At 36.1% G+C, this 13,729-nt stretch overlaps 1 protein-coding gene across 1 annotated transcript in view; it reads left to right on the top strand.

The window, feature by feature from the left end:
* Window positions 1–13,729, top strand: part of LOC140159110 (cGMP-dependent protein kinase 1-like) — a 195,901-nt gene that overhangs the window by 114,287 nt on the left and 67,885 nt on the right. Inside the window, exon 3 of the mRNA XM_072182462.1 lies at window positions 8,782–8,895. Within this exon, the coding sequence (XP_072038563.1) occupies window positions 8,782–8,895 (114 nt within the window). The remainder of the gene's footprint in view (window positions 1–8,781; window positions 8,896–13,729) is intronic.

Below are 13,729 nucleotides of genomic sequence, written 5' to 3'. Positions count from 1 at the left end.
TAACTGCCTATCTCTCTCTTACTCTAGTTCTCGTTATCCAACTCTTTTTTTTCTCTGGCTCAGTCTTTCTCAGGGATGTAAGTTTTCAGGAGTAATCCTGACTTCAGGAGTTTTATTCATCTTCCTTAATCCCTGCACAAAAGAAATTCATATTTTCAGGCTTTTTCCCGGTTAGTATTTCAAATTTTCTGTTCACACCATCATTCTGTCTTTTTATCTTTTTTTTCACATCTCTTTTATCAGACATTATAAAGAGATGTATTTGTGTCTGGAAATATCAAAAGGTGAACGCTGGCTGTGAAATAAATCCTCTGAAAAATAGCTCAATTATGTATTGATTTGGGTGACAAGGAAAATTCACGTCATGTTTACCTCGTAGCATACGTGACCCAAAACACATTTGCCATCGTTGTATTGATTACTGCAGATAACCGTAATAAATCACAAATTCTATTGAAAAGGGATGCATATGGCGAGACATTTGTATTTATTTATTTTTTTGAGGCGGAAGGGCAGGATTTAACAGATGTGTTTTGTGACCGTATTGGGCAGGGCCGTAACAAGGTTGAAAAGTGTAGGGTGGCCATCACAAATGTGGGGCAGCCAAAATAATAAATATATGCCAAAATTAGAAGAAAGATAAAGAAAAATATAACAGATTACTCAAAAAGTGGCACTGCCATGGCCTCCCCAGCTACCGGCCCCACTTGCTGTTGGGAGACAAAGTCTGGGGGGGGGGAATAATATTGACTGTTTAAGTTAAAATGGGCATATGTTGTAAAATTGTCTCCCTTCTTGTTTTCTGCCTTCTTTGAATATGCTAGCATGTGGGCTATCATATCCATGGAAGATGGAAGAGCATAATCTCAACTACAACATGGTATATTTGTCACTGCAGATTTTTTGCAAAATGATCCAAAACACCTCTGGGTCATGACTGCCCCCCTCCCCCAACCTGCCTTAATAAGTAATGATAATGTTTTACAACTTTTGGAAAAATATTCTTCAAACATTTTAAAAGATATTCTGTGTTTGTTGAGTAAAACAGTTGGAGGGCCATTCAACTTTGACGCGCTATTATTAAACTGTACGCTATGAATACGCACACAACGAAAATTTAAATTTGCTTGGTTTGGGTTGCAGTTTTAAAAGCTTCCAAATTTCTCTCTACAACTCCTAATAGCTATATATTTTATATTATAACTACAAGAAAGGCTTTCAACATTCCATATATGTTCACAAACAATACCGTAACTTTGCAAGGAATATGATATGGGCACATAAACACAAATTTTTGTCATGAATTGAGATAAAAGAGTAAGAAAACTGCGTTATTTTAAAAATGGTGCGAGTTCATAAATCAGGAATTTGCATATGATTAGAAACATGGCTTATTATCCTCATATTAAAAAATCAAGATTTTTGGTTGGTTAAGACAAAAACCTGCCAGGATGAAAAGGGTATTTTTCAAGACGGAAAAATACCAGTAAACAGTAGGCCATTCGACAACAGCATTGAGAAGGTTCATGCGAGCAGTGTTAAACTGCGCGCGCGTATTTCACTGAACGGAGATGAATGGCTCGCTTGACGCAACAAAGTCACGCTGCGTGTACTCGCTCATGGTGTCAAGTCATGCGGTATTGTTATGAAGTTGTTTACTTAATTTTCGTCGATGGGCCTAATTAGGGTAACCAATTTAAACTATTATAACAATTTAGAATTTTAAGTTCAAAATTTGGGACAAAGACTAATCGATAGATAAAGGTTGAAATTACTTGTCTGGCTAAAAATTAGAATGATTAAAGCGTTAAGACAGAAAATATCCGGGTTAGAAATCCTTAGCAACGAAAATTAATTTGAAGGTAAAGCAAACGCATAAAAATCACTTAATTCTAACGACAAAAGTAGACAAAATGGAAATCAAGTAGAGAATTGTGAAGATATTTTCTAATAAATCTTATTTGTTAATTGCCCAAGATGATTGACTACACATAATACGATACATTTCAAATCGAAATTTTCCAAGGAAAAGTAAAAAAGCATACCCAAGAGTGCGACGGTCATTCTTGCCAAGGTCGCGTCCGTTAATAATTTGACCTTTAACGGAAAACGCGCATGATGGCCCTCCGACTGAAAAGGGCATTTTGTGATCCACAGCCTCATCCCCCATTTTTCTCAAAAAAAGTTTTTATACCACAGAGCTCCACAGGAATCCTCTGGCTACATAATGTTTATTTGCAAAGAATTTCTTGCTGATTAATTTGTGTAGCAAAAATATTGTCAAATTTGAATTACATTCTGGTGTATAAGAAAGAAATGACAACAGTGGCCTATGGAGCAGTGTAATACACATAATCATGCATAACTCGCAAACACAAAATCAGAATCAACTGAAATGTTGGGAATAAGCTTTTTTGCGTGGATATCTACTGAAAAATGTCATAAAAAGTGGATGCTAGGATCATGAAATACTCCTTTAATATTGTTATATTCTTTCCAAGATGTAACTACATAATTGCAATCACGTAACTAAAGAAAATGTTGAATTTGTTCAATCTCATCTTGAATACCTGGAGTCAGTGACACTCACTATGAGCTACTATGGGATGTCAAACATGCTTCATCTGTCTGGACTTTGTTCCATAACTGTCTCCATGCATGCGGATGTTGACTGTAGACAACAAGCGGCAAATTTTCTTTCAAAATTCAAAAATTTCCTTCATGGAGCTGGAATGCCCACAAATATTTTTCTTTCCTCCCCCCCCCCCACACGTTTAGCCTTAAAAACCCCAAATTACGAAAAAATTTGCACAAAATTTTTTGATTTTGCCCTCCTGAAATTCACTTTTCCTCCAGATTCCTGATACCGCCATTACCGACACTACCGGCGGGTGACTAAAGGTTTTGCCCAAATTTTTTTTTCTAAACTATCGGATATGTAACACTTCCGTCAAATTTTAATTTTGTTATTCTTTATTCAAAATGTTTAAATAATATTAGAAATAACTGCCGGGAAGGGTTGCTGTCCATTTTAAGTTGAAATAACAAGGTAAAGTGAAAGAAACACCACTGGTTATTTTGGCCATTAAACATGCAGTTCTATGGGAGGACATAATTATCATTAATTTTTAAATTATGATAATATGTCGAACTTTGCTCTGTTGACCTACAAAGACAACAAATTTGGCCGATTCCATTTAGGTGCAAGTTAGGACATGTGTAAACATTACAAATATACAAAAAAATCAGGTTTGAAAAAAATGAACCAATTTCATATTATAAGATCGTACATTATGGCTTTAACTGGATTTTCTCGAAGTAGCCCATTTATCAGAATTTCACGGATATTGGAAACATAAGTACCTCCTATTTTGACAATTTAGCAGTCTATGTTACTGCCCTTTTCCACAATATTTGTTAACGTGTATGGTTATCAATTTTTGAGTTGAGTAGGGGCTGAGCAAAAGCAATAAAACTTTTTGTGTAATCCAACAGGACTTAGTTTTTTTCATATTCTATGATTATAGGAGGCAATTAAGAAGGCAGGAAAGCATAATTAAAAAAATGATTAAAGCAGGTCTAATTAATTACTTGATTTGTAAAAATAAAACTTGGTTATTTTAATTTGAAGAGGCATGATGACTGTCTATATAATGATATTGAATATGTAACATCATAATTGGTTAGTGTCACGACAATTTCAAAGACATTTGAATCACACTGCCAGGGAAATGAGTGAAAGCGTTTATGCAAAGCAAACACAAGCTCCATATCTACATGCTATGCAATTATCGCTACCCTTGATACCGGTATTTTTAAATTGCATCACCAATCCCAAAGGAATCAAACATTTTCAATACCAAAGGATCTTCATTACTCTGATTGCCAATTTTCAATTGCTTTCATGAGAGGTCAAGAAGTACAAAAACAGACACGCGTCACTACTCCAATTTTGAGGATTTTATTGCAAGAGGGCCCCTGTCTGCAATAGCTGCCAGGTGCCATGTTTGTAGATCTTGTACAATATATCGCTTATATCGTTCCTTGAATGAGTGGTTTTTACTCTTTTAGGAGTAAACGAATGTATAAAATTCAATATTGTTTGCCAGATTTTACACATACCTTGGTCTTGGAGCTACCATCATTGCGATTAGTACTACTGACCTTCAGCTGGGTTGGTTGTTCCTCAGTCTGGTAGACAAGATCGAGTTCATTCTCTCGATTTACAATTCCCAGATGATTGTGAGTATTCACAAACCTTTTAGGACTAGTTTTCACTTGTTAGGAGTGATTTTGCTCTCTTTGGGGTGATGTTTACTCTTCTCACTCTTTTACATTCAAGAAATATTGTAACATTTGCTGAGAAGCACGCCCTCACTATTTTTTGAAATTCTGTTTTTTTACACAATTGTAATGTACTGTAGTAATGTACTTAATAAGATACCTTTCAAAGATCAAAAGACTTTCAGTAAATAGCCCCTCTGAACAAGATGGTTTATTATTACGATGGAAATATTAGTCTAACGCTTATGCAATGTTCATAACACAGTACATACATGGCGTAGGGGACAGTCATACACACACATCAAGGACCGTACTGTAGCACAACCGATGGAGTAACACTCATCGGCGCTGGTAGTAAATTCCAATTTTCTTTGCTTTACCTCAGTTGTTCGGCTCAAAATTAAAGGGGACATATCTGACAGTAAAAGCTAACATTTAATGGAAAAGAAATACTAATATGGCTTTAAGAGAGAATATGGCAGCTATTTCAGACAGGTCCTCCTTGTACTAACCCCTCCATTTTGTGACGGATCAAAGAGTCAGCCACTGACTTGCTAACATATCTGTAAGCAAAACCTATTAGTTTTGAGCACAGATAATGAGAAAGTGGTAATCGGATCGGAATTATTCCCAACTGATTCACCCATTGCCACCGTACAAGAGCTGTTTAAGTCTGGATTGAGTTTCCTAAGTTGGTATATAGGAAAAGTGGTGTGGATTTCTAGGGATTAATTACTCCGCTTGTATAATATGAGATGTAATTTGATCCACTCGGACCAAAGTTGGGAATTTTGACAAATTGAGTGTTTACCATTACAAACTTGCTCAGTTGCTAAGTTAACTGATGATGAAATCTGTAAAGTCCCTACATACTTGGTTATGAAGTAATGAACTTTTTATATGTCCATATTCTTATGTTATTGTATTGTTTTTGCTTCTTATTTTTACCGATATTTTAATTTCATCATTGTCGACTTTGGTCTGATTAGATAAGATCATGTCTTATTATAAGGATGGCTGAAGGAAAACTGTGTCTACTGGTGAATGGGTGTACTTGACATAAGGCGGGTTCATACGGTTATAGTAATGTCAAAGATTGGTGTACTCAAGAATTGCAAATAGCAATTCCTAAGTACAATCCCCGACTTGGTTGTGTTCACACGATTCCATTGTAAACTGGAATCCTTGAGTTTTGTGATGCCTGGTGATGGCCAGTGAATTTTTTTTGGGGGGGGGGGGCATTGGGGTCAAAGTGAATTTTATGGGGAAAATCAACCAATTTTGCACAAAATTGCTACAAAAAATGGAAATGTGATTTTTTTGCCTCAAAAGTATGGGGGGGGCAAACAGGAGGCAAGGAAAACAAAATGCTCCCCTTGCCCCCCTCCCCCTTAGCACCGCCACTGGTGACGGCAGCTTTGGAATTACAACCAGAAGTTTATTGTAACCTTTCTAATGGCATGCTGAATGGGCCCATTAGATATAACTAAACCAAGGTCATAGATTAAGTCAGCACTTGAGATGATCGCAAAATGGTTTGTTGGCAGTAGCACTTGAAGATCACTCCAGAAATCGCAAAATCCCCTAAATTTCTTGGGGATAAATTTGGGGACAAGCTTAGGGATTGGAATCCTCAAGATAATTCACACGGCTGATTTCCCCAGGTTTATGCTTGAGAATTGTGTTGCTTAGCAAAAAGCCCTCTGTGTGGTCAAGTCTATGTATTCTGAGTACTTGGGAAATCACAAAATCCCTTCTTCAATTTCTTGGGGATACATTTTGGGACAAACTTAGGGATCATAATCTTCAAGACAATTCACACAGCATATTTCCCCAAGTTAATGCTTGAGAATTGTGTTGCTTAAGCAAAAAAGCCCTCAGTGTGGTCATGCCTATATATTCTGAGTGAACTATATATGGCATCTGTTTGGTTGTTTATGCAATGAAGGGGCAGTTGATGATGAACAACTGCAAGATTAAATTGAAGAAACTGGGGCATTGGGAGGATCTGTGTGTACTGGATTTAATCCACCAAATGAGAGATTTGTTACTGTAATTATTGACATATAACAAGGGATAAATCAGTGGACAATTTGCTTTCTCTTTCATGATTTTCATACCTTGGCAACTGTAACTGGACCTAGTCAACAGTTCCAATTATTTGGGCAAACGTTAACAAAGTTTTGGTTAAAATTTGCCCAAATCTCATGTTACAATCCTTTTAAAACCAACCCATAAAGTTCGGCATTGCATTACAACAGGACAAATTTTGGGAGGTAGCAAGAATATGGAACTGTGTAATATTTTTCCCTAAATACTGAAATTTTCAATGATATTTTATTATCGGCGCATAACGCACACATTTGGGAGCAAACAAGTCTGTGGCACTGCCACAAGGCCTAATCATAAGACTGATTTCTCCAATTTATGCATAGCCTGATTAACTTGGAAAAAACCAATATCGCAGTTTGCCACCAGACTACCAATGGGTATACGAGGTCTTCTATAATCGTGTTCTTGTCCCCTTTCTGCATATCTTAGTCCAGATATATCAGACCATTTTATACGTTTGTGGAGTGATATGTTGAGGTCAGTGGAACACATTGATGGAGTAGATAACTCTTTGAATTAGAAAGTATTGAATATGGCATCTATTACTGTAATCAGGACAAGAAGTCGCCATATCATTATATGATGTGGTAATGAAAGGCATCCAGGTCAGTCAGTATGAATTTGAAAGTAAAACAGCGGTCTGGGATTTTTGTGGATACTAGCACTGATTAACCCCATGAGAACTACCTGCCGATTGGCCAAAAAGAAGTTTTCATTATCATTGGCCCAATCAGCAACATTGTTAGAATAATTTCACCACACAAAAAAATTGGGGTGAATTATTGGCAAAGCTCCATTCTGATTGGTGATTAAAGTGAAGATATCATGTAATTGAATATATGAATACAAAAGCCACCTAAGTCCATACTTTGGCCAAATTGAGTTAAGCATGGGAAATTGTTGCTATATATAGGCCTGTCATATGCATGAAAGAACAACTCAAATTCATCCTCTGTGTCTATTGGGCATGTGAAAAATAGCATGTATGAAAGAATCACCCAATTCCATGATTTGAGTCTTGTAACACATTGATTGAAATCCAGTATGTATAAAAGTCCACTTGTAACTCATTCATTGCTTTTGAACAAAAAATGGGTTTAATAAAGGAAAGTGTGTGGTTTATATTACATGGCAGAATGCTTATCAACATTATACATACCTGTGCGCTTTATTTTGTATTATCTCACTAGTGGTAATCTCATTCTAACATTGTTGTCTTTGTATATGATTCAAAAAACCACCTAAGTCCAAAATTTAAAATGAACCCCACGAAGTCCCTGAAATGCTAATCGTCATACAGGTTAATCCACTCATTTGCACGTAAAACTTACCATATTGACCAGGTAAATCTAACTGAAGGAATTAAAATGATACACGGGTTTTTCTCTCAAAATAACTTCGCATGGACTTAGGTGGCTTTTGTATTCATGTATTCAATTGACCAACCAGAGGCAATGTTAGACCGACAGGTAGTGCTCAGGGGGTTAAGTGCTGCTATTACCAATCAGGACTTAACGAATTGATGTTTTTATGGGGGCTATTTAGAAAATACAGGGGGGAATCACTCCCAAAAATCACTCCAGTGTTCTTTAAGCCATGTATGTGGTTACCCCATCTTAGCACTGAGCCTAGCAAATATACCCCCTTTCCTTCTGTCAAATAGCAGTCATGGGGAGGGAGTGGTTGGTGATTGGAGTAAATCATGATCTAAGTAACTATGTCAGTTTTAGGGGAAATTTAAGCCCCTTGTCTATTCCCCTCATTGGTATAAATCTGTGCATATTTACCATTGTTAATAAACACATGTTTTAATTTGAAATATAAATAATAATTTTTAATTTTAATTAGCTTGTGCTTCCACATCTGCTTAATTATTTTGTGTTTTTTCTTCAATTTTTCCTGCCTTCTTGATGTGCTATTGTTAATAATTAGATATTGTGTTCAGCTTGAACAATATCATTATGGTTTAATTTGACGTCGCTTTTTTGTAAACATCCTCCAATAATTATCTATTTATAGAAGTAAGAAAATGAACTTCTGTAGGTAGTTTTCTCATCCTACTTCCGCTGTTATTTTTGATTTCCCACATCCCAAGAAGTTGGCTGCTGATTGGGCCTATTGTTGCTCTATACCTTTGGAATGAACTACCCATAATATTTGTAACCTGAACAACATCACAACTTTCAGAAGCCCTCTTTAATTTCAACTCTTCCCCATGTTAAAATTTTGTTTACTTTTCATCTAATTGTATGTCTCTGCTACTTTTCTCCCTTTCCTTCTGTGAATGTGCCATCCCATTGTTTATATTTATCGTATCTAAAGATAGTTATGATGTTCCAATTACTCACATGCATATTTTTCTTTTTTTTTTTTTTTTCATTACAGAGGGTAAAGTGGAGGTGACCAAAGAAGGCAAATTCTTGACCACAATGACTCATGGCAAAGTATTTGGGGAGCTTGCAATTCTCTACAACTGCACCAGAACAGCTACAGTCAAAGGTAAATATACTCTGTTTTTGCAAAAATCAGAAATTATCCAGAAGAATGAGAAGAGTTTTTTGGGGGGTTCTGAGATGTAATGCCATTAGCAATAGATATCAAATGAATTATAGTGATGTCAACAGCACATAGCAAACAAATTACAATCCTATCAGCAGTAGACAGCAAATGAGTCAACAGTGCTAACAGCAGTAAAGGAATATACATTATGAAAACATGCATATGCAAAGCCCCACCCTCCACACAAATACCCCAACACAGACCCATGATAATCACAGACATAGACCAAATGAATTACAGTGCTATCAGTAGTAGATAGCAACTTACAATTTATTTCATGTGATTTCCAAAAACATCATTTTCTTTACAAAAGGTAGTTTGAGTCTCTTGTCTTTTGCTATGTATTATTTCCATTAAGGTGTTTATTTATCCTGGGACTTTTATCCCAGGGTGTTTTTTTCTCTTAAAAAATCACCTTATGAATGTATATATAAGGCAAATGTATGATATCTTGGTCAAATGCATTAGTAGTAGCATCCAACATTAGCAGCATCCAAGGGCAATTTTGGACTATTACAGTTGAAATCCATATACCCACTGGAAAACATGATCTAAATCTTCCATACAGGGGTATAGATTTTAAATTGTGTCACCTATTTAGGTCATCTCATATGAAATTTACACTCCCTGTATGAAGATTAAGGTCATGTCTTTCAAAGGGGGTGTATGGATTTCAACTGGAATGTCCCATTTGTGAATGTGATCTGAATCATCTGATCTAATCAGGCTGAAGGTGGCTTTTGTTAAACTGAGATACAGACACCCAAACATTTACTAATGTTGTTGACTTTGAAATTTTTTTCCTCATATTTTTTTCGATCTCCAGTGTGAATTTGGCGATGTTGAGATCAAAACTGATAGAGCCTTTTACACACATACCCACATACATACAACATTAGGCAAATTATAGTAAGTCTGCCAACATTCAGGAACTTTTTCAAAATCATGTAATCAGTATAAAGTACGTAGATATCTTTGATCTCCGGGTTATATAATAGGTTTCTTGTGATACACTTACAACCTCCATGCATTCAACTGATAGCATTGTATCAACCTCAAGGTTGTTTCACAAAAAGATGTAGCGCTCAAATCGATAGCACAGGTAGTTGAACCGGATTGTTACATACAAAGAAAAATAGAAATATGATCATATACCTCGCACTCCCCTCCGGATTCTGGTCAATCTCAAGATTGTAGTATGAAGTGTATTGCCCTTGAGGTTGTGAGGAGTAAGGATGAAAGATATCTTACCCTTCCCAGAATACTTTGCAACATGATGCATCGCCTCATTACAGCAAATGACCTTCTATTACTTTGTGCAGGCTCCCTTTGCTTTCATGATGAGAATAGACTGGCTAAACATGGGTCAATAGTCAAGAAATAAACATAATTTACAAGATCTTGATGTGCTCTGTTCATTAAGGTACTTTTTGTCACTATCGACCCATGTTGCACCAGATAGAAAATCAGTACAAAAAATTGAAATGGAAGAAATGCATTGTGGGAAGTGTAAGATATCTTCTATGAGAAGCAAGGATGAAAGGAAGTGTAGCTGATGGAAGTCAATGACTGTACATGCAATCATCTTGAAAACAGTACAAAGCTTTAGTTTTCCCACCAAGGTTGTATCAGATGTATTAGCCCTTAATTACGTCCTCTAAAATCACAATTTCTTTCCTAGAATTGGATTGTGTTGGGCTGTTCCAGTTTCAATTCATACCCCCTATGGAAGATTTGCCCTTAATCTTCCCCACAGGGAGTGTGAATTTCAAATGAGGTTACCTAAATGGGTGGCTTCATTTGAAATCCCTGTGTGGGAGATTTAGATCATGTCTTCCATATATTGGGGATGCATGGATTTAAACTAGAATGGCACATTGCATGTGAAGACACAAGCTACTATACTTAATTAATGATTTTTTTTCCAACAACAAGGATGACAAGGAATTTATACCATGTCTTTGACCAAAACAGTCCTAATTCAGATGGCACAGTTCATTAATCGCCATTCAAAAACCATACCTTCATATATGACCTCGAGTTAAGGAATATGAGTTTTTGTACTCAACTCATTCAAAGGTCAACTTTTGAATGTAATAGCATATGGGGGCTAAAGGACTTTGTCTTGACTTAGTGTGATATTTGGGGATCTCAGTGAGGGATATTGCAAGGAAGATCCTATCTGCAATAGCTGCCCTATAGACATTTGACAATTTCTGCATTCTATATATTAAACACATCTCAAAATATGACACCTGGCAGCTATTGCAGGTAGTTCCTTCCTTGTACTAACCCCACTATATATAGTCCTTGTTTGTGTCTCTATACTGATATTGCATACAAACAACTTCCTCTAATTAACTGTTCAAAGCACATTTGAATTGTTTTATAAAGTCTATTGCCTCTAGGATAAATGAGGACATGATGAGAGATGAGATATTTGTCAATGTCATTCACTGCAAAAGCGAAGAGTGCATCTTGAAAGAGAATAAAGTTGTAGGCTGCATTTAGAGCCAGTATTTAGCTTCTTGTATTGTGTGCATTTCCGTAACGGCACTTTTTCTGCTGTAGCAAAAATGTGCCACAAGAACAAAAATAATTTTCAAATATAAAAACATAGCCTAAAAGTTAATCTTTTGAGCAGAAAATTGCAGGGAAAATAGAAAATTGCAACGGATAATGGAAAATTGAAGCAGATAATAGAAAACGGCAGCAGAGAATAGAGAATTGCGACAGAGTATAGAGAATTGCAGCAGAGAATAGAAAACTGCAATTAAGAATAGAAAATTGCTCCAAAGAATAGAAGATGGCAGCGGCATAGACAATTGCAGTGGAGAATAAATATTGTAGTAGAATATAGAAAATTGCAGATCAGAATAGAAAATTGCTGCAAAGATTAGAAGATGGCAGCGGCAAAGACAATTGCAGTGGAAAATAAATATTGTAGTAGAATATAGAAAATTGCAGATCAGAATAGAAAATTGCTGCAAAGAATAGAAGATGGCAGTGGAAAATAGACAAATGCAGTGGAGAATAAATATTGTAGTAGAATATAGAAAATTACAGATCAGGATGGAAGATTGCTGCAGATGATAGAAGATGGCAGTGCAGAATAGAAAATTGGAACAGAGAATAGCAGATGACAGTGAAGAATATAAAATTGCAGAGGAGAAACTTTCATAGGTTCAAGATTGGATAAAAGTTACCTAGCACTAGTTTAGTATCTCTATAATCGATTTTGCAAGCCAATCAGTTCCTTTGTACAGTATTATTCCCAAGATCATATTAAGAATCTCAAATTGTTTATACGAAGACATATGTGATACGATCAAGCAAAATCAGTCGGAACTCGGAAATAATAAATGTTCAGTTTCTTATAGTATAGTAAAAAGCATTTACAAAGCTGGATTTCGCAGAAAACCCCATTGAAATTGAACAACCAGTTCCAAAGATATGAGCAATTAAGGAGTTTCCAAAACAAGAGGAAACAAAAGGGAATAGTTCCTTTGTTTGGCTATATCTCAAAATCAATATTTCCGAGTTCCGACTGATTTTGCTTGATCGCATCACATATGTGAAAAATAACATAATGTCATCGACTTGAAAAGGATTGATGATAAAGTAATAAGTCTCAGAAGGTATCATGTATCCGACTTCCGGGATCATCATCCGACGCATCCAAAAAAGTTTCTAATATTTGGAATGATAACTCCAAATGAACTCATCACAAATCACTCATCCAACCTGCTATTGTGATCATAAGGTTTATTCTGCCCTTTGTATGTAAAAATGTAATACCCGCAATAAAATATCAAAGAAAATACTGTGTGTTTCTTTGGAAGCATATTCCTTTGATTTGGAGAAGATAATTTCCCCTTCCCAGAATCCTTTGCAACATGAAGCATCACCTCATTACAGCAAATGACACTCCTATTACTTTGTATAGGGTCCCTTTGTTTTATGTTGAGAATAGACTAGCTAAACATGGGTTGATGGTCAAGAAATAAACATATTTCGCAAGATCTGGATGTGCTCTATTCATTGAGGTACTTTTTGTCACGTTCGACCCATATTGCACTAGATATAAAATCAATCAATCAATTTTCCTTCCAATTTTCCTCAAATCTTCTACGTTCATTCATAAATTTGTCATACCTATGTAACACTAACAAGATGCATCATGCCATTTGGACCCACAAATGCACCAGCCACCTTCCAGTGACTTATGGAGCGCTATGCCATTTGGACTCACAAATGCACCAGCCACCTTCCAGTGACTTATGGAGTTCTATGCCATTTGAACTCACAAATGCACCAGCCACCTTCCAGCGACTGAAGGAGTGCTATGCCATTTGGACTCACAAATGCACCAGCCACCTTCCAGCGACTTATGGAGGTTACGGTTCGCTATCTCTAAGGTTCGCTATCTCTAAGGTTCGCTATCTCTAAGGTTCGTTATCACTAATTACGAAAAAGGTTCGCTATACCTAAGGTTCGATATCAATAATTTTGAAAAAGGTTCGGTATTTCTAAGGTTCGATATCACTAATTTTAAATAAGGTTCGCTATCTCTAATTTTAAATAAGGTCCGCTATCACTAATTTATTGAAGGTTCGCTATCTCTAAGGTTCGCTATCACTAATTTAAAATAAGGTCCGCTATCTCTAAGGTTCACTATCTCTAAGGTTCGCTATCTCTAAGGTTCGCTATCACTAATTTCAAATAAGGTTCGCTATCTCTAATTCTAAATAAGGTTTGCTATCTCTAATTCTAA

The sequence above is a fragment of the Amphiura filiformis genome, chromosome 8 (genome assembly GCF_039555335.1).
Source record: "Amphiura filiformis chromosome 8, Afil_fr2py, whole genome shotgun sequence".
Lineage (NCBI taxonomy): Eukaryota > Metazoa > Echinodermata > Ophiuroidea > Amphilepidida > Amphiuridae > Amphiura > Amphiura filiformis.
The sequence above is the reverse complement of the archived record's forward strand: the minus strand, read 5'-3'. Positions and strand labels throughout refer to the sequence as shown.